Source organism: Cladosporium halotolerans (genome assembly GCF_011745625.1).
Source record: "Cladosporium halotolerans strain TM138-S3 chromosome Unknown Sca34, whole genome shotgun sequence".
Taxonomy (NCBI): domain Eukaryota; kingdom Fungi; phylum Ascomycota; class Dothideomycetes; order Cladosporiales; family Cladosporiaceae; genus Cladosporium; species Cladosporium halotolerans.
The window spans coordinates 150,073-176,919 of record NW_027191485.1 but is presented as its reverse complement, the minus strand read 5'-3'; the positions used below and the strand labels follow the sequence as shown (position 1 = coordinate 176,919).

General features: G+C 56.5%; 9 protein-coding genes across 9 annotated transcripts; 5 read left to right on the top strand and 4 right to left on the bottom strand.

The window, feature by feature from the left end:
- Positions 1-777: 777 nt before the first annotated feature.
- Positions 778-2,913, top strand: WHR41_07699 (uncharacterized protein; the record flags this gene model as incomplete). The annotated part of the gene is made up of 2 exons (XM_069376303.1): positions 778-981; positions 1,051-2,913. The coding sequence occupies 2 exons, from the start codon at positions 778-780 to the stop codon at positions 2,911-2,913; spliced, it is 2,067 nt and encodes a 688-aa protein (XP_069226672.1).
- A 2,390-nt stretch (positions 2,914-5,303) lies between these two features.
- On the bottom strand, positions 5,304-6,554 carry WHR41_07698 (uncharacterized protein; the record flags this gene model as incomplete). The annotated part of the gene is made up of 1 exon (XM_069376302.1): positions 5,304-6,554. The coding sequence occupies one exon, from the start codon at positions 6,552-6,554 to the stop codon at positions 5,304-5,306; it is 1,251 nt and encodes a 416-aa protein (XP_069226671.1).
- Positions 6,555-7,234: 680 nt separating this feature from the next.
- WHR41_07697 (uncharacterized protein) lies at positions 7,235-8,653 on the top strand (the record flags this gene model as incomplete). The annotated part of the gene is made up of 1 exon (XM_069376301.1): positions 7,235-8,653. One exon carries the CDS (start codon positions 7,235-7,237, stop codon positions 8,651-8,653), a length of 1,419 nt encoding a protein of 472 aa, XP_069226678.1.
- A 217-nt stretch (positions 8,654-8,870) lies between these two features.
- Positions 8,871-9,935, bottom strand: WHR41_07696 (uncharacterized protein; the record flags this gene model as incomplete). Its single annotated transcript, XM_069376300.1, has 1 exon — positions 8,871-9,935. One exon carries the CDS (start codon positions 9,933-9,935, stop codon positions 8,871-8,873), a length of 1,065 nt encoding a protein of 354 aa, XP_069226677.1.
- Positions 9,936-10,450: 515 nt separating this feature from the next.
- WHR41_07695 (uncharacterized protein) lies at positions 10,451-11,692 on the top strand (the record flags this gene model as incomplete). The annotated part of the gene is made up of 1 exon (XM_069376299.1): positions 10,451-11,692. One exon carries the CDS (start codon positions 10,451-10,453, stop codon positions 11,690-11,692), a length of 1,242 nt encoding a protein of 413 aa, XP_069226680.1.
- Positions 11,693-11,891: 199 nt separating this feature from the next.
- Positions 11,892-12,936, bottom strand: WHR41_07694 (uncharacterized protein; the record flags this gene model as incomplete). The annotated part of the gene is made up of 2 exons (XM_069376298.1): positions 11,892-12,809; positions 12,865-12,936. The coding sequence occupies 2 exons, from the start codon at positions 12,934-12,936 to the stop codon at positions 11,892-11,894; spliced, it is 990 nt and encodes a 329-aa protein (XP_069226679.1).
- A 532-nt stretch (positions 12,937-13,468) lies between these two features.
- On the bottom strand, positions 13,469-15,685 carry WHR41_07693 (uncharacterized protein; the record flags this gene model as incomplete). Its single annotated transcript, XM_069376297.1, has 1 exon — positions 13,469-15,685. The coding sequence occupies one exon, from the start codon at positions 15,683-15,685 to the stop codon at positions 13,469-13,471; it is 2,217 nt and encodes a 738-aa protein (XP_069226674.1).
- An 891-nt stretch (positions 15,686-16,576) lies between these two features.
- Positions 16,577-18,679, top strand: WHR41_07692 (uncharacterized protein; the record flags this gene model as incomplete). Its single annotated transcript, XM_069376296.1, has 2 exons — positions 16,577-17,217; positions 17,270-18,679. The coding sequence occupies exons 1-2, from the start codon at positions 16,798-16,800 to the stop codon at positions 18,677-18,679; spliced, it is 1,830 nt and encodes a 609-aa protein (XP_069226673.1). The 5' UTR covers positions 16,577-16,797.
- A 1,285-nt stretch (positions 18,680-19,964) lies between these two features.
- On the top strand, positions 19,965-21,701 carry WHR41_07691 (uncharacterized protein; the record flags this gene model as incomplete). The annotated part of the gene is made up of 1 exon (XM_069376295.1): positions 19,965-21,701. One exon carries the CDS (start codon positions 19,965-19,967, stop codon positions 21,699-21,701), a length of 1,737 nt encoding a protein of 578 aa, XP_069226676.1.
- Positions 21,702-26,847: the final 5,146 nt, after the last annotated feature.

The following is a 26,847-nucleotide window of genomic DNA, read 5'->3' as shown; positions in this document are numbered from 1 at the left end:
TAGTCACGTGCGACATCGTTGCCTTCGTCTTCCCGCGCGAGTGCATCTGGCTAGATCTTGGGCACCACGTCGTGCATCTCAGGTCACACAACAATATCTGGCTATCTCTATTGTGACACACACATGCTCAGGCCAGGCCAGACTCCCCGACGAGCATGCCTGAGGCAAATGTACTGCCAGCGCATCACCGGCCAGCCGTCAGAGAGGGTGGTGCCAGGGCGTCGGTGGCTGCCGCACGCACGCTGGCAACCCAGGGTTGTGCCGTCTCAAAACCACGCAGTCCAGAGCCATGGTCCGATCTCAGGCCGGCGTGCCTTATACACGCGGCTCGGTGCTACTTGGAACAGCGATAGAATCGAGTATAGTACTTGATGAGCTGTCGTCGGGGATGGCTTCCAGCCGTCCCCCGCCAAGCCGGTTCGACGTCCCATTCCCCCCATTCGCTGCCTCACTGCTTCTTCTGCTGATACAGGGGCGGCTGCATATGCATATGTCCGCCCCATTCGTTTGCCTTGGTGGCGCCGTGCTGCTGCAGAGAAGCGCATGACTCCTTTTGTAGCAGAGCTAGCTGGCGCGCGTTGCCTTGATCGCGGCCTGACCAAGAGGCCGCAATATCAGACTGCCCGTGATGGAGGCCATAAGAAGGCTGTGTGTCTTTGCCTTATAATACCGAGCGAAAATCACCTTACAACAGCCTGTCCAACAAGCTATCCTAGTCCAAGTTTCACAGGCTGAAGTTAGCTGGTCACCCTGATTCTTGGAGTCAGCCTCGTCACAATGGCCAGCAATCTGGGTAGCACCCTGACCACAAGGTTGGAACGAGAGAAGCTGGCCATCTTCACTACCAACGAATCGCCCGAAACCCAGAACCGACTCTGGTCCGAGCACAAGGCCCAGGCGAAAGCGTTCCTGGCCGACGACGATGCCGCCGAAAGTGCCGTCCCACGATTCGCTTCTTCTTTGGAAAGCGGTCTCTCTCATGTATGGACTTCCGGCTCTCTGACTTGGACTCTGGGACAAAGCTGCTGTCATCCGAGCTAACCTACTCAGGCCTTCGCCGGACGGAAACGCGCCCTCGAACCTCTCAGCAGTCATCCACGCATCGCCGAAGATGTTTCGGCAATGCCTACACATCTCTCGCCGCCGTCGAATTCATTAGCTGTGCCATCGCTGAGACGAAGCATAAGCAATTCTCATCGGACTCGCCCCGTCGCGATAAGACGACCGAGTAATTTGCAGCCAACTTTGGCGAATCGACACGACACGAACATCCCAAAGCCTTCCCTTGAAGGTGAAATGGTGTTCGACCCTTGCGACTTCATCGCAAGCAGACAAGGTGCTGACGTGACAGTATCGAAAAGGCAAAGACTTGACGGCTTCAACGCTGAATCAGTTCCGTCTCTGTCAAACCTGCCGATGACCGATCGACTGGCCTCGTCGGCCTCGTCTTTCGCACCGACGCCAAATTCTTCGTTCTCGTCAAGTCTAAGTCCTTCAAACTACTACCTGTCGCCTTGTTCGTCCTTCAATCCATCCTTCCAAGGAGGTGAGGCCATGAGCAGGCAGGGTAGCAGCACATCGAGTCTGTCGATGACAGAAGATCTGCGCATGCTGCGTGTCGAGTCTACTGGTCTGTCTGATCTTGATGCTTCCATTCCCTTTGCCTTTGATCAGGAAAACGAGTTTCCTTCACTAGCCGAATCTGTGATGAGCTGTGTCACAGAGACACCGAGTAGTAGCACTCTCATGCAAGCTACTCTGGGCGGTAACGATTTTAGTCTCGAGCAAGGCGAGTGTCTCAAGAACACAGGAAGTGGGTTTCTTTCTCAAGATATTTCTCCTTTTTCTTTCGAAAGCTCCCCTCCTACTAACCTCGCCGGTACCGGAATGCCATGGCACTCAACCGCACCTCAGCTCAACACCACCACCCACCCAACAACCATGCAACGCACCCCATCCGCAACCAGCACCTCCACCGCATCCAGCACCACCGCCTCCCAAAAAGCCGCCTCGCGCCGCCGCAAACACATCGCCAACGGCGCCGCCCAACCGCTCGCCTCCAAAACCACCCACGCCACCTCATCTTCATCGACCAAACTCCCACCCAAGCCCCTCACGACCCAAAAGCACGCTCTCCCTATCTCCCGTCTCCCCACCAAGCCCAAAACAAAAGAACCCCACCCCTGCAAGCACTGCAACCTCATCCTCAGCGGCGCACACGAACTCCAGCGGCACACCGAGAACGTGCACGCGCGCCGCAAGCGCGTCTGGGTCTGCCGGCAGCCCGCCGCCGGCGCCGGCGCGTCGGGCATCGCGCCGCTGAAAGGGCTAGACATCTGCAAGTATTGCAAGGCCGGCAAGCAATACAATGTCGACTACAATGCTGCGGAGCATTTGAAGCGGGGCCATTTTTCGCCGAGCAAGAGGGGGAGGAAGCCGAAGGGGGAGGTGGGGGTTGTGGCTGCGTCGGTGGTGGCGAAGGGGGGAAGTCGCGGGCCGGATATGAAGTGGCTGAAGGAGAATGGGTGGTTGGTTGAGGTGGAGGTTGTGAATGAGGGGAGGGCGGTTGTTGATGAGGAGGACGAGACTCAGGCTGTGGATGTTGACTTGGAGGAAGAGGCTATCACCGAGGACGTCAAGAACGTCGCTGGCATGATGCAGGGAGTCGCGACTTTCACGCCCGCGCTCTGCGGTAACTTCGCCAACCCGGTGCCGATGTCGCACGCAACACAATTCCTCAACCCGATCGAGGAGAGCATCTGCACCCAAGTGTTGAATTTGCAGCCTAGTGTGGGATTCTCGTCTTTCGACCAAGATTATTCCCTCCTTGACAACGCAAATGCGGACTGGATGGCGGCGCCGATGATGGAGCACAGCTACTCTGCGCCGGGACGCATTCCCTTCGGACATTGATCATTCATGTAGAAGATTCCCTGATTTGAACGGACTACCTAAAGCTACCTGCAATTTCACTGTATTGAACCCATGATAAAACCAGTCAATTCCTTTCGTCTGCATCACATGCCTCGAGAATTGCAGAAGTCTACGGGCTGGACTAAATATCACGGGTAGCCCGTACGCAGTGAATGCATTCAATCATCATCGTCATCATCATCGTCGCCATCAGAAGACGTGTCAGGATCCTCCAGGCCACGCAGCTCGTCCCCGCGCCAGACGCTGGACAACAGGCGACCAAACTTCCACGCCAAAGGCTTGTACAGATCGTCGTCGATGCCTTTCGGTGGCTCTGAATAGTTCTCATTCGCCATCACGAAAGCTTTCGCCCGGTGTCTGTAGTATGCGGATTTGAGAAGATCCAGGACCGTGAAAAAGAGGCCGCGAAGAAAGGTCAAGCCAACTTCATGCAGCTTTGCAGCTTCTGACGGTGCAGTGACCAGTACGTAGCGCTTGAGCAAGTCAGATGACCACGCCTCTAGATCTTCCTCGTAGCCGTGAACCCCGACAGCATGGCCATAATCAGGCATGAGAGCGTGCGCAAGATATGTGAGTTGCCTTGTTTCGTCGTAGCTGAGAAGACCCGAGTACGCAGCGTGGAAAGGGTTCGTGCCCATGAGGCCTTGAATTCGGATCTCGTCGATCCAAGATTGAGCGGAATCGAGCACGATCAATAGATGGTCACGTATGGGGTCCAAGATGTAGCCCAAATTCGCGATGCCGGCGTAAGCCAGCCTTTCTTGGGACAGCTTGTGCTCGATTGTATGAATGCCACCGTCAGCTTCAGCCCAGTGCGCGGCGTGGACTTCCGTAGTGGAAGCCGCATGGGTCGCATCCTTCGCTATGAACGCCGCAATGTTTCTTGAGAGGTAATTGTTGGCCCACTCGAGCGCAGAAGAGTTGGCTCCAGGCTTAATTTGGCGTAGAAGCATGGTTCTCCAGTCGACGTCGGGCTTAGACGTGGAGAATCCTGGCTCCGTCAGACCCTCGGGCGAGAAAGGCTCAAGACCTATCAGGCTCTTCGTGTATTCTTCCACAACAGATCTCCTCTTTTCTTCAATCGATTCGAAGAAAGTTGCTTGATTCCTCGGCTCTTCAAGTTCCCCTGACAGCACCATCTTGATCGTTTCGTCATGCAATCCAACCCAACAGCAAAATGATGTTTGCAGAACCCATGCGGCTCTATTGAGCATCGTGCTCTGCGACGGCCATTTGTCCATCATTTCCTCCACTCACCGAAGGCGTCATAGTCGGCTGGCATGTCTTGTACCTTCCGCCATAAGTGCACCAGCTTTCGATTGACGAGTTCAACGCGGTGAAACATTCCCGCGAGCTTGTAACGGCCGATATTTACACAGGTCGTCGGGCCAAGGCAAGTCGTCTCACAGAAGTCTTTTACCGTGACGAAAGACTGTTTCACGTCCATTGGGTAAACGTGATTCAGGCAGTCGGTGAGAATTGCCACTGAGCAGATCTGAGGGAGGCTCTGAAGGCGGTTGAGAGTGGGGTAGAAGTCGCTCTTCATATGCCCATTGATGCAGTCAGCCACCTCGACTTGGCGTACAGTCGTTTTGAATCTCGCGTTTTCCAAGAGCTTCGCAAGCTCCGTCATAGTCCCCCGAACAGTTGTGTCACGGTAGAGAACGTTGATAGCCTCCTCGAAGACAATTTTGCAGGTGGTCAAGACCGCCGTGTCCAGAGTGATGTCCCCCTTCGAGTCGATGCCCGAACGATCGGGCCAGACACTTCTGGCGAGAGTAGATCTGGATATGCCCAGGCTAGCGGTGCTGTTCTTGGGCTTGATGACGCGGCTGGGGCCAAAGGTATAGTCGTAAATAGCCGCCCGGATCTCCGCTGGGAGCTTGTCCAGGAACGTGCATGAAGTCGACATTTTGCGAGGCAAAGTTACAGGCGTTGCAGGCGGCGAGGTCGATGTTGGTTTGCTGTGAGCTGTGGATGCGAGATGGGTCGTCGGGAATGGCAGGTTCAGTGTTCTTGTTCATGTGTGAAGTTGCCGTGAGAATCGGACAAATTGCTCAGGCGAGGTGCAACATTCGGGGTGCTTGGGAGCGGATGGCTGCCTAAGGTAGAGCGACGCGTGCCAGTATCGGTGAGTGAAGGAAGGAACGGCGCAGCTGGCTTCACGCCTCGCGAGCGCGAAAAGGGTGCAGCAAGAGCGCATCGAAAGTGAGGGTCATGCGTGCCTGCAGGTGGGAAAATGCTCCCTACCGGATCATAGTCTTCGTACGAGTAATTATTGCAGTTACTAGCGCCAAGAAAGGACCGCCCATAGGGTATCAAATGAGCATTCTCGAATCATAGCCTTTCGCAGCATCTCCTGTCGCCCCTCATTCATCCTTCGTCGCCATACCACTTACATGATTCTCAGCCTCCCACCGCAGCCCTCTGATCACACCCCTGTCGACCTCCCTGTCCGCTTCAAGGCTTGCGATCCGGGCCTGCAATTCCACAATCTTGGCCTCCTTCGCCTTCAGCGCAAGCCTTGAGATGTCGCGGCCTTTGACAACTCCCTGCGTCTTCAGGTCATGCTTTGATAGGATACTGCGAAGATTGCCCAGGACATTTGGAGGGATCGTGATGGCGTCAAGAGCCGCGAGCGCCTCGCTTGTCAGGGAGCTAGAGCTGTCGGCTGGGTTGGCCAGGGCATCTCTGTGTCTGGTCGATGGTGAAGGGGATTTTGGCTGGGTCCCAGGTGTCGAAGCCTGCAGAGTTGGCGTCGGTCCGTAGGCTTGCTCTTCAATTGGAGGCAAAGCTCTAGTAGATGGTTTCGATGGCGAGTCAAGATAGTCTGCTTGTCGAGTCGGGGCTGCAGTGGGCGTCGTTGGCGTGAATGTAGCGTCATCTGATTGTTGCAGCCAGGGAATCGTTCGCTTCTTCTCTACAGTCGTGGCAGGAGTTGCATAGATTCCTGTCTTTGCCGCTTTGCGAGGCGTCTCTGGCGGCGCAGAAGCATCGGTGGCATCCACAAGCTCTTGTTCCTCCTGACCAGTCAAAGGCCAAGGTAACAGCTCGTCGTCGTCGTCATCGTCAAGGCTTGCTTCAGCCTTACGCTTCGAAACGTTGCTGTGTGCATATTTCGTAGAGGATGGCGGTACTAGTGTGCTCTCATCGTCGGTTGATTCATCATCTTCCTGTACCCGAGCTTTGCTCAGCCGTGCAGTCGAAGAATCTATGCCAGCAAACATTCCCTTTGATCCGCCACCACCTCTACCAGCATCCCATCCATCTTGAGCAGCCGAGACTCCCTTAGCCGACGGCTCAGTACGACTGTTGTTGAGCACCGCACCCTCCTCTCGAAGCTTCGCATCCTCATCCCAGAGGAAGAAGTCGCATCGTTGCGCCTGTTGGTTCTGACATGTATAGAACCAGCGCCCCTGATTCTTGCCCTCTTTCTTCACTTTGAAATGCTCAGCTGGCAACCGCGGGGTGCAATTACAATGCCATATGCCGTCGGCGAAAACATCTTTGGCAGTCGTGGATCGGGAGCCGCCTCTACTTGCTCCACCACGGCCGCGAGAAGAATTGTAGCGCCCGTTGAAGCCACCTCGAGAATACTGAGCGCGGCTGCCACGGTTCATGTCGAGGAGTGCTGCATAGTTATTCTTTTAGGAAAATGAACGATGTCGAGTGAACCTTCTCATCATTCGCTCACTCATCGCTAAACATAAGGCAGCCTCGCACCGTTGTCACAGCGATTACGAGGTTGGCGTCACATGCGTCATTGGGCTGCATGCCACGGGAGGGTCGGCCCTGTCAGTGCATGACGCTATGCCGCATTAGGCGGGTCGTCATCTTTACCCGGGGCCGGATATCGCGGCCATGCATTTGTAATCCTTCCAATTGAGAGCATACCTACGATATACATCATTGAAGGAGCCCATCTCAGCATACTGTCGTTATAAGAATTGCAAGAAGTCTTCTTCATTGGCATGGTAACGTAGGCTGCATATCAAACTTGATGCCTCGACCCAAGGGACAACAGCGTACGAACGACGATGATGAAAGAGCGCCACTCATAATCGTACAACCACCGACAGCAGAGAGAAACAGAGGATCCGATAATCGTACCAAAGGCGACGACCATGCTTCACAATCAATCACGACACTCAGAGCTGTGCTCTCGGCCATCGCTCTCGGCCTGCTCATTTTCTTGCAATCGACCAATATTTCTATCTTAACGACCACCCAGTCTGCGATAGCAGAGGATCTAGACGCATTCGAGCGGACTTCTTGGTTCACATCGGCATACCTGATTGCTATGAGTGCTCTTGGACCGCTAAATGGAAAGCTTGCGGCAGTATTCACGCCTAGAGTTACGATATTTGCCTCAACGGTACTTCTGGCCATTGGCACGATTATATCAGGCCTCGCGAATGAATTTGCTGGCTTCATCGTTGGGAGGGTCTTCACGGGCATTGGTGCCGCAGGGATCTTCACCGTCTCCATCATCATTGTCCTCGAGCTCACTAGCGCCAAACAGCGTGGCCTAGCCATTGGCCTCCTCAACACTGGCTTCACGATTGGCGTTGCTGTTGGTGCAACTGCTGCCGGCGCTCTGCTTCCGCACGTTGGATGGCGTTGGCTATTCCTTGGGCAAGCGCCCATTGCCCTCCTCGGTGGCGCAAGTCTTCTCCTAAGCATTCCTTCAACCTTCACGACTGGCAAGCAAGACGACACCAAAGACTCCACGTTCAAGCGCCTTGCCAAGCTCGATTACTTGGGAGCCATCTCTCTCACCGTCTCAATCGTCCTTCTCCTATACAGCCTGGGCGCACCGCGGAAAATCCCACTGCTCCCTCTCCTTCTATCGCCTTTCACGTTCGCCACCTTCGTGCTGAACGAAGTCTATCTCTCCCAAGACCCCATCATCCCCGTCGCCCTGCTCAAATCACGCGGCCTGCTCCTGACCTGCCTCGGCACCGTCGGCTACATGATGGCCCGCTGGGCCGTCCTCTTCTACACGCCGACCTACGCCATCGCCGTCCGCAGCTGGTCGCCCGCGAGCGCCGGCGCCATCCTCATCCCGACCAACGCCGGCTTCGCCCTCGGCGGCCTCATAGTCGGCGGCCTGCACATCCGTCGCTCGGGGTCATTCTACTTTCCAACGCTCGTCGTGTACGCCATCTTCCCTATCACGATGGTCCTCCTGGCCATGCTGTCCACGCACGACTCGAACCAATGGCTCTACGTGCTCGACATTCTCATCTCCGGCGGCGCGACCGGCGCAGCGCTGAACTACAACCTCGCTCACTTGCTGCATCTGACACCCAAGAGCACACACTACGTCGCGACCAGCCTGCTCGCCACCTTCCGCGGCTTCTCCGGCTCCTTCGGCTCCGCGATCGGCGGCGGGATGTTCTCGCGCACGCTGTACAACTCTCTGACGCGGCAATTCGCCGAGCACGGGATTAAGAACGAGGAACTGGTCGTGAGGTTGCTTGGATCGCCGGCGCTGGTGGGGAGCTTGGAGGGCGTGCAGAGAGATGTTGCGATCCATGCGTATGAGGAGGCGCTGAAGATGCTTTTCTTGAGCGGCGCGGGATTGGCGGCATTGATGGTCCTGGTGCAGGCTGGTACTGGGTGGAAAGGTGCTGAAGAGGAGGTGGAGGAGAGGGAGGCGGAGGAGAGGGAGGCGGAGGAGGAGGAGCGGGAGGGGTTGGTTGATGAGCGTGACTAAATGTTGGTTGCATCGCGCTACAATGTACATTACTATGGTCTCTGGTTGGAGTCCGGTTCTTGGTCTTGATTGAAACAGTTCGGCGTTCTAAATGTACTTAGTCTCTCAGTGGAGACAGTGACACCATAGCCAACTTGAGGGTCTTCCAATGAATTTTATGGGTCTTGGGTATCATAAGTTCTAATAAAACAAGGATCAAGCATCACCAACAATAATGCTATGACTCCATCTTCACATCCTCCAGCTCCATATCATCGTCATCCGCCTCCTCGCCAGAATCCGACTCCCCGCTCTCCGCAGCCTCCGCAGCCACATCGCCATCCTTAATGTTCAGACTGGCCGCGTAGTCAGGGTTGAGCACATACTGCATAGCAAAGTCGCCACTGCGAATGAGATGTCCGATCTGCTCCAACGAGCTCTTGATGTACGCCTCCGGCTGATTGAGGCGGTGCCGCAGCGCCTTGAGCGACCAGTACTTGAACTCGCGGAAGCAGCGATGCAGAGCATCGAACATCTCGGTCTGTGACATGCGCACGGCCTTCTCCTTGACGGCCTTCTTCTTGCCCTTCGGCCGCGAGGTGGTGGTGAAGCTGCTGAAGGTGTTGTTCTGCTGGCCCGGCTGGCCGCCCTTGACCAGGCCGAGCTGGAAGGTCGTGTTAACTTTGGGCTGCATGGCTTTTGTGAGCGTGCGCTCGAGCGATTTGTAGTACTCGTTGTCTTCGACGGGAACGAGGTTGGCCTCGTGCAGGATTTTGGCGGCGAGCGCGGTCTGCTTGGGTATCACCGAGCTGTATCCTCCGATCTTCTTCGCTGGCTCTTTGTTGTATCGATCATTCTTGTTGATGCCCGCCGATTTGCCAGGGTTGTAGCGGTTGCGGCCGAAGGCTTGCGATTTGTGTCCAGGGAGGTCTTTCTCGGAGAAGACGACGGAGTTGTTGTAGGCGGACGTCTGCAGCTTGAGATTGTACGTCTTGGGCAAGTCTCTAGTTGGCTGCACGCTTTTCTCAAGATGCAGCTCCAGCTTCTGATCTACCGAGCCTTCCGTGTTCTCATAAACGCGCAGAGAGCCGATCTTGATCTTGTCGTCGCCGGCGGGCGCGTCGTTGTACATCTCGCTCCACGCTTGCCATAGTTCAGGCGGGACGCGCGCGAGCCAGCCTTGCGGAGGATCGTGAGGGATGTAAAGGTCGGTATCTTCTTCGAATTCGTCCACGTCTGCAAGGCCTTCCTTGCTGTCCGCTGGATCCGCCTTGATCTCGGGTTTGATGGCCATGTCCGCCATGGTTCTTGCGACGCGCTGGGCGATGCCGCCTTGATTATCGATGAAGCGCAGTAGAGCTTTAAAGATCGATTACGATAGAGTAGGGGCTAGTCTTTGGTCGAGGTGATTGAGTGCAATGGGTCGTATGGTGAGTGTTTGCGTTGGTGTACGCAGGCATGAAGGTCGACAATAGGCTGCATCACAGGCAGGGAAGCTCGTGCGAAGCCACAAGACGCCGAAGCCACAGGCGTGGCGTTTGCCTCATCGATGGCGACCTCACGCCAGCAAACACCGACCACAACCAACTTCCAATCACCAACCGCAACCGCTCAGCAAGACCCGGTCAATACAGTGTGCTACACATACTCAACGGGATTCTGCAATATCCCCCTCGGAGCAAACGGAACATAGCTCTGTCCCATCGCTTCTGCGTAAAACCTCCAAGCAAGCCCCCACTTCGTCAGAGCCGTTGGTCTTCATCGACTGCGGTCTTGACCTCTCGGATTAAATCATACGCCTGTCTTCCACACTCCACCATGCCTGCATCATCAGAAGTCATCTCCAGACTACATCAGCTTGAGTCTTCTCCGCCAAACCCTCAGCGAGCAGAGGCGTATAGCAGCACCCTCAATGAGATCATCAAGTCATCCTCGGCGAGTGACTTGGCGGCAAACCTGGTAGCATACGTTGAGAGCATTCTCTCCGACAACATCGGCGTCATCGGTTCACGGCCACTCCTCTCAGGCTTTGTCGAGCAATACCGAGATCTCCAGGACAACGACGTCAAGATCGAGGCTGGCAACCAGATCATTCAGATCCTTGCACCGAAGACCGTCAGCTTCGAACAGCAGGACACGGATCTCAAATTCGCTCTTGCAGATGCCTACGAAACAGATGAAGACTTCACCAACTCCGCCAAGACTCTCCAAGTCATCACTCTTGACTCGTCCCAGCGTGCTGTAAGCGATGACGAGAAGGCTCAAGTCTGGATCCGCATTTGTCGCTGTTATCTCGAAGAGGAAAACCCGACCAACGCAGTAGCATATCTCAACCGCCTGAAGCAGATCATCTACAACGTCACGGATGAGGTCGTCAAGCTCCAGTTCCAGCTTTCGCAAGCGCGGATAAGCGATTCGATGAATAACTTCCTCGACGCATCATCCGCCTACTATTCCCTCAGCACGGAACGAACCATCGACGAGGAAGAGCGCCTACACACACTTTCCGCCGCCATCACCTGCGCTGTACTTGGCCCTGCTGGCCCGACTCGCGCCCGCCAGCTTGGCAAGCTCTACAAAGATGACCGTGCAGCCGACACTGCCGAGTTCTCAATCCTTGAGAAAATCTTCCTTGATCGTCTGCTCGCACCAACCGAAGTCGCCGCTTTCGCTGCTGGCCTCAAAGATCATCAGCTTGCCAAAACTAGCGATGGGACAACAGTGCTCGACAAGGCCGTCCTTGAGCACAACCTTCTCGCTGTCTCACGCTTGTATCAGAACATTTCTCTTTCTGCTTTGGGTGCTCTTCTCGGTACGGACGCGGATCGCGCGGAACAGTACGCCGCTGGCATGATCGAGTCGAGCCGCCTTTCTGGCTCGATTGACCAAATTGAGGGAGTTATCCATTTCAACACGACAGAAGGAGGAAAGGACTCGAGTGCGATGAACCTCCGCGCTTGGGACACTAATATCCAGGGCTTGGCTGAAGAAGTCGAGAAGGTAACTACGATGCTGCAGAGGGAGGAGGCGGCTTGGTACGAGGCTCAAGTAGCGGCATGAGATGCTGCGATTTGGCGGTCAAAGCATGGTTTGGGGAGCCAGAGTTTACGGTAAGGGAGGCTAATTACATAGAAGACGAATAACGACAGCAATGGCATCAGGTCTACGCATGCGGGACGCCTTCCATTTCTCATTAGCAAGGTACCTAACATCAGGCGAACACGTGGAGGAAAGACCAAAGATTTCAACAGTCCTTCATCTACTTTTTTGCCATCTCAACGGCTCGAGCAGTAGCTTCATCCAAGTCTTCCTCTGGCAAGCCCAGCTCTTTGTTGCTCAGCAATTTTTGAAAGTTCAAGAAGACATCCTTGAAGAACGTGCGAGAATAGAGAAGCATTCCGTAGTACCCTTGCTCATGCGTTTGAGCGAATAGCTCTCTCGCACGCTTGAACCGCGCCTCCGAGTCCTCATACCCGATCTTCCAGTCAGCCTCCTCAGTATTCGTCACACGCAGCACGGATGCAAACATATCTTTCTGGCTCACGCGGAAAGATCCGATGAAGCACGATTTGTTTCGGAATTTGCTCAGCGTTAGCTGCCCATCCTGCTCGTTCATCGGCAAGACGGGCAGAGACAGCAAAGCCGCCAGGGCACGCCCGCACTGCTCCCAGGTCGAGGTCGTGATCTTCGTCTCACCATCGTCGTAGAACGTGACCTCCCGCTTGTCAAAATCGAACCCATACCGCACCGCGGTGCCCGCCAGGCTGAACTCGTACCAGAACGAGCAAGACAGCGCGACGAAATTCATGCCGGCGTCTTTGATCGCCTTGCGTGCCGTGAGAGCCGGCGGTCCGAGACCGGTGTCTTCGCCATAAGCGATGTCGCGCTCGTAATCAGCGCCGTACTCATTCGGCATGACCCACTTGATGCCAGCGTCTGCGGCGGCCGCGATGAGTTTGGCCTGGGCGTCGCGGGCGGAGACGCTCATGGAGAAGACGAGGAAGTCCTGTCCGCGTAGGGCGGCGACGAGGGATTCGTGGTCATCGTAATCGACGTTGCGGCGTATTATATTCTCCGGGAAGGATGAGGTGCTCTCTGCGCGACTGATGGCTGTGACCGTGTGTTTGCCCGTTGAGAGGAGTGCGTGGGCAATGAAGGAGCCGACTCGGCCGCCGGCCTGTAAATCATTGTCATTCTTGAGTGATCACTGAGTAGGCTTGCATGTTACTTACACCCACAACCGCAACATTCTCGACCCTGTTCTTCGAGCCGTGGGGCTGCTGGTTGAAGTATTGGTCGGCCATTGGGAAGAGTTGTTTGTATGGAAAGTCTATGGCGAGACCTTCATTTGGCGGGGAGACGTTAATATAGTTGGCATGGTTCTAGAATTTCCGGCCATATGATTCTCCAGATATGAGAAGGAATCAACAACTACTTTGTGTACGAGGTAAGGTTAGGTTGGTCAGCCTTGTGCTTGCCACGGAGTCTTGCGAGCTGAGCGGAGTTTACGCATTCGATGCGTCTTTAACTCCAGAAAAATTGACTGCTGTCCCGTTCCGACTGGGGAATATCAACACATTGTAAATTACTGATCGCATAAATATCCGAGCACATGGATGAATGGTGAGAGGAGGAATACGAATGAAGGCATAGCGTAGTTTGGAATACTCGGATGTCGGAGACAGCTATGGACCAATGAAAAGGGACACCGGTTCGGAGTTGACGTATGTCCGGTGACACCACTCACAGATATGAAACTGCTGCATGGTCATAAGACGAAATCTCGCAGTTTCCTTATGCTACCCCACTTCGGGATAAGACTATCCCACGAATGAATCATGCAACGGTCAGCGTGGCATTTCCCCTGAGATCCAAGCTGCTTGCGCCAGCATAGATGGTAAAGTCCCCAGGCTCGACCACGTACTTCATCTGGCTGTTCCAAACACCCAGCTCACTCACATCAAGCGGGAACTCCACTTCGACCGTCTCACCGGCTGGGATGTGGACCTTCTCGAAGCCGTGGAGCCTGATGTTCGGGATGTCGACTGACGCGAGCATGTCTTTGACGTAGAGCTGAACAACCTCGGCACCGTCGCGGGTGCCGTTGTTGGTGACAGAGACTGTTGCGGTGATGTGATCGGTCGCGCTGGCATTTTGTGCCGAGAGGGATACGTTCGAGTACTGGAAAGTTGTGTAAGACAGACCGAATCCGAATGGGAACCAGGGCTGCGGAGTGTTGGTGACATAGTTAGAGCCGAAGACAATTTCGCCGCCCGGAAGAATCATGCCAGGGTTTGTTGTGCGGCCGGAGTTAGGGTAGTCGTAATAGATGGGCAGGGTGCCGACATCGTGAGGGAAGGATACGGAGAGCTTGCCGGAGGGGTTGTAGTCGCCGAACAGAACATCTGCAAGGGCGTTTCCGCCTTCCTCGCCAGGGTAGAATTGCTGCACCAGCGATGCTGTGGTATTGGAGATCCAGTCTTCTGTAATTGGTTTGCCTGAGCTGAAGACCACAACAGTCGGAGTCGTTGTGTTCACGATTGCGCGGACGAGAGGACCCATTGCTCCGACGAGGCTGAGGTCCGAGACGTCGATATGCTCACCAGTGGTGGCATTGAATCCCTGCCAAAGCTCTTGTTGATCGCGAGACCATGTGCCAACCACCACGACGGCGACATCAGCAGCCTCAGCAGCCTCGATGGCCTCTGGGAATCCACTTTGGTCCGAAGACCAGCGTTCACAGCCTTGTGCGTAGGTGACAGAACCATTTCCGATAGCGTTCTGAATACCGTCAAGAGGAGTGACACCGCGGTACTGAGACCGGTACACGACGTAGTCGCCGTAATTCATGAACCCATCTGCCATGGGCCCGATGACAGCGACCTTGGCATCCTTCTTGATGGGCAGAATCTCCTGGTCGTTCTTGAGGAGTACGATCGATTCACGGTCCATTTCTCGGGCCAGCTCCTTTGCCTCAGGTGTATTGATCAGGTTATTCCACTCACTCTTTGGGGCGGCAATGTAAGGGTTCTCAAATAAGCCCATCGTAAACTTAACACGCAACAAGCGCGTCACAGCCCGATCAACAACAGAGATATCCAGACGGCCAGCCTCGACGAGCTCAGGAATAGAGCGGTAATTGAAGGAACCACCACCCATTTCGACATCTGTTCCGGCCGGCAACGCGTTGAGAGTCACACATTCATTGCCTTCGTTGACGGCTTGACCGTACTTGTTGAGCGGAGAAGGACAGATGCGGAAGGGGCTTGCAAGGCGATCGGTTGCACCAGCGTCGCTCATCACATAGAACTCATAACCCCACTCGTCGCGGAGAATGTCGGTTACCACATGAGCATCGGCAACCTGAGGGACCCCGTCATAGCTCGTGTAAGCGCTCATGATTGACCAAGCGCCGCCCTTGGTGATTGCCGGCTTGAACGGTGGGAGCCAGGTAGTCCGCAATTCGCGCTCACCTGCGTGCACAGGGCCAGTGTTGAGGCCTTGCTCGGGCATCGATGAAGCGGCAAGGTGCTTGATCATCGCCGAAACGTTCAAACTTTGGAGGCCGAGAACATAGTGCAAAGACAACTCGCCTGCGAGGTAAGGATCTTCACCATACGTCTCCTCGACTCTGCCAAATCTCAGTTCCCTTGCAAGGTCCGCGACTGGAGCGAACAGCTGGTTTACGCCAAGCGTCTTCGCTTCAACAGCAATTTGCTCGGCCATTCGCTCGATCAAAGTCCTGTTGAATGAGCATGCGTGGGCAATAGGGCTGTTGAAGATGGTTGCGTTGCCAATCAGGAAGCCGTGAATGCCTTCGGTCTGGACGAGCGGAGGAATGCCCAGGCGTGTCTCATTGACAGCGTAGTCCTGACCTCGCTGAATGTTCTCGGCAAGCCAGTCCCAGCTAATTGGGTAGCCGACATAGTAGCTTCCCGTCTTCTGATCGAAGCTTGTCTCCAGGCCTGTGCGGTTGAAAGCACCCGATGTGACGTTGAGCCAATTGGAAATGTCGCCTTGCATCAGCTGCGTCGCTTTCTCTTCAATGGTCATCCGCGAAAGTAGGTCAGCGATTCGGTCCTCGACGGGCAGACCTGGGTTCTCTGTCCGTATCGTAAGCTGAGACGTTACATCGAAGCGAACGATAACTCATTGAGGCTATGGAAGCCTGGCGGACATCTGATCGCAAATGGAAAAGGGGAACACACTGGAACAGTATTAGTACAAGTCATGGCCTTCATTCGAATATTGTTTGGTTCACCTGTAGGGCGCATTGGCAAGAGAATCGTTGCCGTCCGGGTGTTCAGGTGGAGAACTGTAGCCATCTTGAGGCAAGGCAAAAGCAATGCTTCCCACCAGCGAGAGCGATAGTATGGATGTTGAGAGAACCATATTGGACGCGGCCGAAGACAATCCAACTACCAGACAGAACGAGGAAGAGGGGAACGGCTATTTAAGACCTACGCTTCACCACGCCTGCGAACTAAGCCAACCCTAAGCGAAGCTGGCAATGGGACGGAGTGCTAATTTCGAGCGGTTCATTGCTCGAAATGACAACATGCCCTCTATAGCTGCATGGCCTAAGAATTGACGGTAGCATGGCAGCCATGGAGTGGACGGAGAAATGTCGACCTGCTGCGGGGATTGTTCCTGGCAGCTGGACCGGCTGAAGTCGACAAACCTTAGCGAACGGGTCGACAACAAGCGTGCCATGAACCGGGTGAAGCTGTCCATATGTGGAATCGCCTTCAAAGCAAGATGAAGTTTGAGAGATACCTACGTGTAAGTTATGGGGAGGCGACTAATAAGTGAAAGAGGTGAAGGAAGTGATGTGGCAGGCCAAATGAGAGCGTCGCCAAAGTTGCCTCGCGAAAGGAGTGACGTCGGGACTCGGCGTTTGTCGCAGCCGAAAGGCACGCGCAGAGGTCAAGCATCAAGAACTGAACATACGGCTCCCTCATACCAAGCGTGGTTCATGCGCACCGCTAAGAACAATACGACGGACTTTCCGCGCCACTGTCACTAGTCACCTCATCCATTTGTGCACCTCTCGATCGTTCAACATCGATTCTGATCGACATATCCCCGTATCCACAACAACCATAAGAGGTCGCGCAATCGCAAGGACACCAGTCTCGACACCACATTCGTGCTCCAAGGCGCAAATGGTGGACATGGCGATGACGCAGCCCCGTCATGGCTCGCCGTACGAGCGCGATTCGCCTTCACCTGTCCCACAACCACAAATGACTAAACGCGATGTGCGCCGCAATCGCATGGTTGAAAAGCTGCAGCAGATGATGGATTCGTTCAATGCCAATCAGCATCAGCACTATCGTGCTCAGCTGCAGGCTGTGCAAGTTGACATGAACCTCATCTTGCGCGCAGACCCTTACGAGGGCATACCTTTGGAAGATGGCGGAGACGAGATTAGGTCGCTTGTTGAAGGCATGGGTGCGAACATGCCAGGCGACGATGCGGCACAACGAGACTACTGGGCCATGGCTGGCAATCGGTATAGAACCTTCGTCAGAGAGGCAAACGATGCGATTGAAAACCGCGATGCGGATTTGACCGCCTTACACGTAGGTCGACGACGACCATGGACGACTGATACAAATGCTGACAGCAACACAGAACCAATACCAGGCCTCGGTTGCAGAAGTCGATCGCTTGACCCAGCAGAAAATCCACCAAGCCGAGGAAGAGCACAAAGCATTGGCCAGCCAGATCCGACAAAGGCTTATTACCACAATTACCAAGAGACGGCAGCAGCTGTTGCGAGACAAGGAGCAACTAGACATCGCGGATAGTAGCGCACTGTTACTGAACCCGAATCAGTTCAGCGTCAATAACCCGGGCTCGCCTGGTGGAGGATACAATCGTAAGACGAGACACTTGCGGCATCGCGCTGTCAGCCCCAATGGTGGTGATGACAATGGCAAGAGGAAGCGCAAGCTACCCGCTATGGAAGATGAAGGCAACGAATCGCCCGTCCCGGCATTCCGCTCGATTCCTCCGCCCGACAATTTGGGAGGCGGCAGAAGTCCCTTCAAGGACGCCCGCGACAAGAGCATTTATGCTCAGTACGAAGCACCAGCCTACAGCTTGGAGCGTCTCTTCACGGACAAGGAACTTGCCCTTGCTACCAACACGGCCCAGAATGCGACCTACAAATACTTCTACCAGCCGCAACAACAACAAGATTCGAACTCAAACACGAATGCCACGGCGGAGCCATCGGTCGACAACGAAGGACGCGAAAACGCGTCTGCTGTTGATGGAGAAGACGCTGCTGCAGAAGCAGTGAGCACGCCTCCAGTCGCGGCTCCCGAGATGGAGCGCACGTCATCGCATCAGGTCCTCACACGTGGCGGCGCGCGAGCAAACCCGCTCGCTGCGCTGTCCGACCTCGCAACCGCGGCGGCCGCCGCAAGCGGCAATCCCGCGGCAGTCCCAATACGAGACAACCCATTCGCCCCGGTCGTGCCGAACTACCACGCAGTGACGCGGAGTGAAAAGAGCGGAGCCCCTGCGCCCCCGTCTGTCAGTAACTTGGACGCGGAGAACGACTTCGAGCTCATGAGGCGCGCCGGGAGCAGTTTCGCCGGCGCCCGGACAGACGATAGTGGAGACATCGATATGGCCGAAGCTGGAGGCGAGCCTGCGAACGGGGCAGAGGTCCGCAACGCGCTGCTCGATCAGGCGCTCGGCGTATCTCTCGGTGCAAGCCAGCCCTACCGTCTTCCTCTCCTGGAGACGGGCCCTGCGCTCATCGGTCGTGGAGTTGACCGCGTGCCTGCCACGGGGTTTGCCCCAGTCGCCAGCATTCTGGAGCAGAGGTTGCGGGTGCAAGCTGCTGCCACGGCTAATGCTGCCGGGTCAGCCCCCGCACCCGCCGTGGGAGGAAGCATGGGTGCTGCTTTGCGAGGGCAGGTTGGGATTGGCGCAGAGCCCATGAGCAGGACAACGAGCGCGGCAGGAAGCGAATTGGGAGAGGGACCTGCGGTTGGAGGTCGCAGAGGCAGGCAAGGCAGACTGGTTTGAAGTGTACTGTATCAAGTGTATCTCGGGCGGTTTCGCCTACACCCAACGGCTTCCGATGTCCCACGTCCCGAAACAGCCACATGATTCAAGACACGGCAGATCACGGATGTGCACGATGCAAACGAGGAGCGCCGAAGGCCCGGTGGCTCGCTCGGTTCGCCGACGAGCGTTGCACGACTGAACCCGCAGAACTTCCACTTTATTGTTCTGGCTTCCCCGTTGACCGCTCCGGAGCACTATCGCTATTTGACCGAGATACCGTTAGGGCCTCTCAAACGCAGGCCACTGCATGGCATGGCATGGCGTGGCATCGGCTCCACGAGCTGGTTGTTGCGCAGCCCGCTAACTGCATATCGAGTTGTTGAGATGGAGCAACACCGGAAAATGGGGCGCGGAGTGAGTTTGCTGTAGCGTGCCGACTCTGCTTTCAACTGATGAGGGACGGCTTGTTGTCTAACGATAGCGGTTGTGATCTGCAGACTTCAGGCCGTGTTCGCCGCCGAGGGCACGCTGACTGATTGTTTGCATAATTCTGTCGGAGCAGCTTGCCCGATGCCTTTACTTCGGTCAACACAAAACCAAGGGCCGCAATTTTCTTTCGTGGTCACCACAGAATAGGGCTTCTTCGGCCATTCGCCTCACGATCTGGATCTCGGGAGACAACGGCATAGGGTATGCCGTCATCAGAAAGGATTCAGGAAAGAAGCTTCCGAAGAGGCTAGGCGCGGCCCGTGTGGATCACTCGCAGAGCGGTCCGGCGCTTGTTCGGTCGCGCTGGTGTACTCGTAAGACCTCACCTTTGAATTTGCGCCAAAGAGTCTGCGTGATAGGGTCTTTATCGCCACTCATCGTGCGTTCTGGACGCTGTTCGGCGCTCGGCTTCTGCGGCTCTTCCAGAACAAATCCACGCCGCAGAAGATGCGGCTCAAAAATCTTATCGTTCGACGCTATTCCAAACACGTGTGGCGAGATCCGCCCGTTCCTGGAACGCTCGGATGGGTGTTAGGAGGCACTTCGGTGGTATCGTGGGCCTGCGACAACTCGGCCGCCGACGTGATTGCGCTGCCGTTATGCTTGCCAAGCAGTGGCCACCTTCGTCAGCGAGGCCCATGTGCTTCGTTGGGAATGGAGTCCCCGTTGTGCTGGGCGGAGAGCGTCATAGTACACAAGAGGTAGGAAACTATTTATTGCTGTTATCTGGAGTCTCCTTTCCCATGTGCTCCGGACCGACTACTCTTGCGTCTCCCTAAGTGTCGATCACTACTTTCACAACACATCTCACATCATGGTGAGACCCACGCCTACAAGGGGCGCTCCCTCCAGGAACGCCAGTGTCTGGTCTCTGGACGCTGAGAGCAAGCTTGGTGCCAAAACACCCAGAAATGGCTCTGTGGCTACCACCCGCTCAGAAGTTGCTGCCAGTGCCCGCAACAGCAATGCCGGTGGTGATGACGAGAAGGACGGCGAGAACGACGGAAAACAGTACGGCCGCATCATTGGCGACAAATACCTCGAGGAATGGCAGAACGACGACACGATCGACGACAATGAATTGGCGCCTCTGAAGAAGATCGAGGGTGCCGACATTCCTCTCACCCTGACTGAGAAGGTCACCGAGAACGGCAAGGAGTACATCGTCCTCCTCTTCGCCAATGGCGACAAAGAGAACCCGTTCAACTGGAGTCCGGCCTACAAGGGCCTCATCACCACTTTGCTGTGTCTGATGACCCTCTTCATCGGTCTCGCGACGACCGCATACAGCTCTGGTATCGGCAAGATGACGACTGAGTTCGGTACGCAAGAGCTGCTCGGCCAGTTTGGTCTGTTCACCTTCAACTTCGCCTGCGCTCTCGCCCCTCTCTTCCTCGCACCTTTCTGCGAGATGGTTGGCCGCAAGATCATCTACGTCGGTGGATACCTGTGTTTCTCGCTTCTGTTCATCGGTCTCGCCCTCGGCCAGAGCATCAGCACCATCATCGGTCTGCGTCTCCTCCTCGGATTGTTCGGTTGCATCGGAACCATCCTCGTCGGCGGTACTTTCGACGACCTGTACGAGCCGCAGCACCGTGGCCAGCCCATGGCCGCCTTCTCCTGGATTGCCATCCTCGGCACCGTCGGCGCGCCCATCTACGCCGGCTTCATCGACATGACCATCGGCTGGCGCTGGATCGAAGGCGTCCAGGGCATCGCCAACGTGCCTCTCCTCATCGCCATCGTCGTCCTCTTCACCGAGACCCGCGGCGGCGTCGCCCTCCACAAGCGCGCCAAAGCCGTCCGCAAAGCCACCGGCGACGAGCGCTACGTCGCCAGCGACGACATCACGACGCCCTCGGTCAAGATCCTACTCAAGAACTCCTCCGTCAAGGCCATCCAGATGCTCATCACGGAACCCGTCGTATTCGCCTTTGGCCTCTGGATCGGATTCACGTGGTTCGTGACCTTCATGTTCCTCAGCGTCATCCCCATCACCTTCCAGGAGAAGCGCGGCTGGAACGAGGGCGTCGGCGGCCTGCCCTACATCTCTCTCTGCATCGGCTGCACCGGCGGCTGGATCGCCAACCAATGGCAGATGAAGAAGTACAACCGCATCGTGGCCGACGAGAGCCGCAGCGTGACGCCGGAAGACCGCCTGTACGGCGCCATGTACGGCGCCGTCTGGCTGCCCATCGGCCTCTTCATCTACTCCTTCACGCAGTACGGCTACGTGCACTGGATCGCGCCGACGATCGCGCTCGCGCCCATCGCCTTCGGCATCTACTTCGTCTTCGAGTCCACGTACTCCTACACCGCCGACTGCTACGGGCAGTCCGCGTCGTCGGCCATCGCCGGCCAGGGCTTCCTGCGTAACACCCTGGGCGCCGTGTCGCCGCTGTTCGCGAGCCAGTTCTTCCACAACGTCGGCAGCCAGTACGCCGGCTTGATCCTGTCGATTGCCGGCACGGTGCTGAGTTTGATCCCGTTCGTGGCGTACAAGTACGGTCCTGCGCTGCGTGCGAGGTCGAAGCGTGCGCTCGTCTATTAGAGACTAGGTGGGCGTTTTCGTTGCATAGCGCGGACGTGTTTGAAAAGTTTGGGTCGCTCGCGGAGTGGTTGTCTTTAGCAATGTACATATATATCGTTTTGGCATGAAGACATGAATCGGCTTGGTTCGTGTTGGAAAATGAGAAGAGAATTTTAATGATCGATCAGAACTCATCTATCTGCCTTCATTCCCAGTTGTCGCTTCACTATCTTTCGAGATGTCTTCGGTCTTTCTCTCTGCAACCCTCGCGCTGCCGTACCTCCACCTCCACCTACCTCCAGCATCATCCACCATTCTTTCCTCCAATGCTCACCGTTTGCCAGTCTGTATATACCGTACAAAATCTTATCCTTTTAATAAGCATTGGTGGTTTAGTGGTAAAATTGGCCGTTGCCATCCCTGGTCTCCCAGACCTCGAATGTCGGCCAGCCCCGGGTTCGATTCCCGGCCGATGCATTTTTGCCCGCGCACGCTCTTTTGGTCGAGCAGAAAAGTGTGCGGAGGGAGGTTGGGTGAGATGGCGGAATCTTAATGCTGCGGGCGGTTTGGGACGGCGGAGCCTCTTGCTTGGTGAGGTTGATTTGCGTGCTGACGATGGGATGAGGAGTCGCATGTCGCCGTTCCTCGATGTTTGCCTTTTGGCGGCACGGACGGAGCTCGAGCCTACGGATGGACGCTGATGTGAGTGAGGGAGCTTGTTAGATGGCTGCTTTCTCGCGTGATGGCGAGAGAGCAAGCGCGAAACGAAATATCGTGCTGAACAGACAAGGAAACAATTGCAAGATCGGAAACAAAGACCTGGTTGGGTTCGAAAACCGATTCACGGCGACTGAGATGGGCTGAGAGCGCGCCTGGATTGGGAGGTGGAAGCGACGGGATTGTGAGACGTGGTGCTGAGATGAGATGAGACTGAGACTGAGATGTGATGTGACGCTGGCTTTAGCCTGATGTTGTTGGATCTAGGAAGAGCACGCGCGAGGTCCAGATGGAGGATTCGGAATGTTGTCGCAAGAAGACGAGGACCCCTGGGTGCTGACCTGATCACAGTGCCTGCTTAGAGCTCAGAGGCGTCTTTGTTTCTTTCGTTTCGAAGACGTCCGATCCCCCGATCAGCATCGCTCGATAGGTCTCCTCATCATCGATTGGACCGTCGAGGCTTCTGGCAGCGCGACTTTTGCCCTCGAGCGAAGACCGGATCGCAACATCCTCTTCCATATGGAAAATTCCGCCTCACCAGACAACCCCAAACATGGCAAAGCCCGAATCTCGATTCTCACAGTACCGTACCTCCACGTCCAGAAAGCATGGTTCTCCGCCTCCGCGTTTCATCAGTCGCCGTGGGGAACGAGAAAAGCAAACGAAAGCCAAAAAGAAACCCACTTGATCCTGCCAGGGCCCGGTTCCCCGTCGAAACCAGCCAGACAGCCAGCCATACTCACCTACCTAACCGGGGAAGCAACCCAGCTCATCCTTCGAGTCTCGACCCTTCCTTCCTGATGACAACAGTCCTTGTCATCACGCACCCTGCCCATTCCCTCTTCCCCAGACGGGCAGGCCTGCGTCCGAATCCGGGGAAGAGCCGCCGGGCAGGGAGCGGCTGGCGACATGTACAGTACGTAGTGGTACGGTCTTCGGGGAGGCGGGAGGGAGAGGGGAGTGGGAGAGCGGTACCCAAACACCAACAACCGGTCCGCGGTGCCGGGCGGAACGGACGCGCGGTAGAAAAGCGCACTGTACGTACAGGACAGGACGGAAGTAGCAAATACAGGTGAGGAGCTGAGGCAGGGTCGTGGCCGTGGTAATGGGGCGCCTGGCGTGCCCGGCCTCGTCTCGTCTTACCTTACGCCCCTGCGTGCGTGCCGTGTTGTGCGCTGTAGCGGCGGGCATGGCCCAGGGGATTAGCCGGCTAGGTCTTACTGGTGTAGCGGATGGTGAGCGAGAAGTACGGTACGGCAGGGGGGTTCCTGGCAGAGAGGCGTCGTTCTCGTTAGGGCACGGCGAGCGCGTAGCCGGGGAAGAAAGTTTGCGAGGGAGACTGAAGCGGGAAAGCCGGGCGGGCAGCCCTGGAGACATGGGTTGCGGCGGAGGGGCGGATGAGATTCGGTTCCACGGCATGAGGGTCTTCTTGGGGGGAGATAATGCGGAGGAATCCGGGCCTCCATGGGGTAAAAGGGTCTTGGGCGTTATCAGTTTTCGTGCGACCTGTTCTCGCCGGGCAGATGGGCGCGAGCTGATTCCGTCGCTATGCGCTCCAAGGCCGAGGGAGCGGTGTTTTGGGTAGTTGCAGGTGGTGGTCTATCTACCGTCTCACATGTCGCGGTGGCTGTCGAGAGGGGCATTGCCAGTGCCGGACTGGTAGCGATGCGCGTTGACCGGCAAGTCACATCATGTAGAGAGACTTCGGCATAAATGCCGGGGCTGGGTAGGCAGGTTGATTGCGAAGCGCGTCTTATTACGTGTGTCGCGCGGTTATTGCACTATGCACAGTTGGGGAGAGCTGCGCAGGTTGTGGGCCTGGTATGCCTGGTGTGAGAACTTGAACAAGGACGTGATTCATTTGCCGCTGAGGCGCTCCAAGGTCGGGGTTGAGGCGCTCGAGTGTAATTCGAGGGTAATGTTTGCATAATCAGCAGCGGTACGTATCACTGATAACGATGTGGTGGTTCGGTTGAAACAGGCAGGCGTGCAGGTGAGGTCGATAGGGCAGGGTCTAGACGACAATTGCGGGGTCCACGATGACAGGCTTGACAACCTGTCGAGTGGGGTCTTCCAATTGCCCTTGCAAATGGAGCAATTCACCAGTATCAAAGATTCTGCAACATAGTGTCATCTGCGAAATAATCACCTTCTGAATCGCGATTACTCGCGCAATGGCGTCAAGGCACAGCGGCCGAGATTCGCCTGATGAACCGAGACATTCACATGCTCGAGCGAGAGCCAACCAGGGAGCAGCGTGGACAGCTACCCATGGCTGGGATGGCGCAACGACGGGCGTGGCTTGCATGATCCGGATGCAGTAGCACAGTGAGCATGGACCTGTTGGGTGTTGCTGAGCACCAAAATGGCGTGGCGTCTGTCAAGGCGCACAGTGCGAGCGCACATCGAGATGTGCAGACGTGCGTGCCCACATGCCGGCTAACGTTCGCGTGCAGGGCGCCTGTGCAGCCACAGCTGTCGCTTCCGAATGTTGAGAGGCGACCCTTGTCTGCGGTGCCGTCGGTCTGGGTGGTCGGAGGCGTTGTCGGTGGATGTGCTGCGCGTGCTGCGTGTGCTGGCTGCACCGTGACAGGCGGCTGGAGATCTGAAAGTCCATGCGCGCGCCCTGCACGTCCATCTTCATCATCTTGTCCGCAGGTGTGCGTGCAGACTTGCAGTATTGCAGCGTGTACCAGGCGCATCCATGCCATGCCGTTCCTCAGCGCATGGGCATGAGCGTTGCGCTGGCCGGAAGCAGGCGAGAATTAAAGTATAGCGCTGTGCGCCACCACGCACGCGGTGATACATTCAAACGCCACTACTCGCTGGGCCTCCTGCACCGTGCCACTGTGGACCAGCTGATTGCGAACGTTTTGGAGAAGTGCCATGGCATGGGCCTGCCATTGGCCGTGCTTTTGTTGCGGAGTGATGGGGAAGGCAGTTTGGCAGGGAGGCATGCCGCGAGCCGTTGCAGAGCTCGATCGCACTCATCGCTGGGGACAGGGTAAGCAGAGTGGAGACGGGGAGATGCGGTTGGAGAGATAGCGCCAGAGACGCGCATACGGGCACGACGCGATTGCTGATTGGGATTACATGCTTGCTACGGCCAGCGAACGCCTCTGGAGAGCAGGTGATGTGTAGCAGAAACTCTCGGGGAAGAGAACCGCTTGGTGTTCGATAAGGAAGCAAGCGCTCGCACTCGTCCGATAGAAGCTGAGTAGCTTCTTCGCCGCATGGCGCGCACGCCGCTGCAGTTCCCAATGCGTACGGTGGACGAAGGGCGTGAGGTAAACAAAGGTACACGTGCGGTACGTACCAAGGGAAGGGTTCGATAGAGCTCAGCACTGCTCAGGTTGTTGCGTGCGCTAATGTCGGATGCAGCGCTGCCGATCCCTGCCGGACCGACTCTGGCTGGTTTCTAACGCCGCTGCATGGCAGATCATGCAATCTAGTGGACGTACTGTACAGGCGAGACGACGGCTGGGCTGAGGCAGGCACGGCAGGCTGATAGATGAGGGCGCTCTGCTACTGGCAGCGAGCGCAGACGGCGTATCGCCGGCTCGCTCGCCTGGGAAGACGCGGAAGGCGTCTGGCGCTGTGCTACACACGCGAATGCACGGTACCGGGGCGCGGGCGGGATGCCACATGTACTGTGCATGTACGAGGCGCATCGCAGCTCGCCTGCTGCCGCCACACACCTTGATAACCTCTCATATCGCGGCGGAGGAGCGCTCTACACAGCAGGCCTCTGGCACCGTGCGACGGGGTGACGCGGCAGAGACGACGAAGAGGGAAAGTGTCTCGGCAACGACCTGCCTCCCTGCAACTTGCAAAGGCTCGAGTAGGTGGTGTCCACTGCTTCCCGAGGGCTGAGGCAGAATCGGACCGGGCAATTTATGCATGTCATGGCGGCGAGGGAGGTGAGGGGCAGTCGAGGCATTTTGAGCGTGCGGCCATCGCGCCGACGCAAGCTGCCTGCCTCACGCACTGCTTGCGCTGCACGGTGTGCGTGTATGCACTGTGCTGGATGTATTTAGTACCGTGCTGTGCCTTGCTGTGCATGCGTGTGTAACGGTGCGCGCTCCGCCGGGCTGGCCGTCAAAAACGCTCGCACATCAGCAGCAGACGGAGGCGCACGCAGCCACGGCAGGACGCCGTCGACCTTGGGCCGGTCGCCGGGCGCGTCTTCCTGTCCTTTCTTTGTGTGTGTGTGCGTGTGCGCGCACGGTGCGCGGCGTGCAGATCAGGGGCCAGGCAGGGCAGGGCAGGGCGAGGGCGCACCGACGAGACAAGGCAGGCCGGCGGCGATGACGCTGGCACTGGCGGTTTGGCTTTGTGCTGATTCTCCGCGTCCTGTGGCTCGGCGCCGGCCCAGCAGGCCGGGGAGCTGCGTCTGGGATGGCGTCTGGGATGGTGTCTGCAGGCGGGTGGAGACGAGGCACACGGGGAA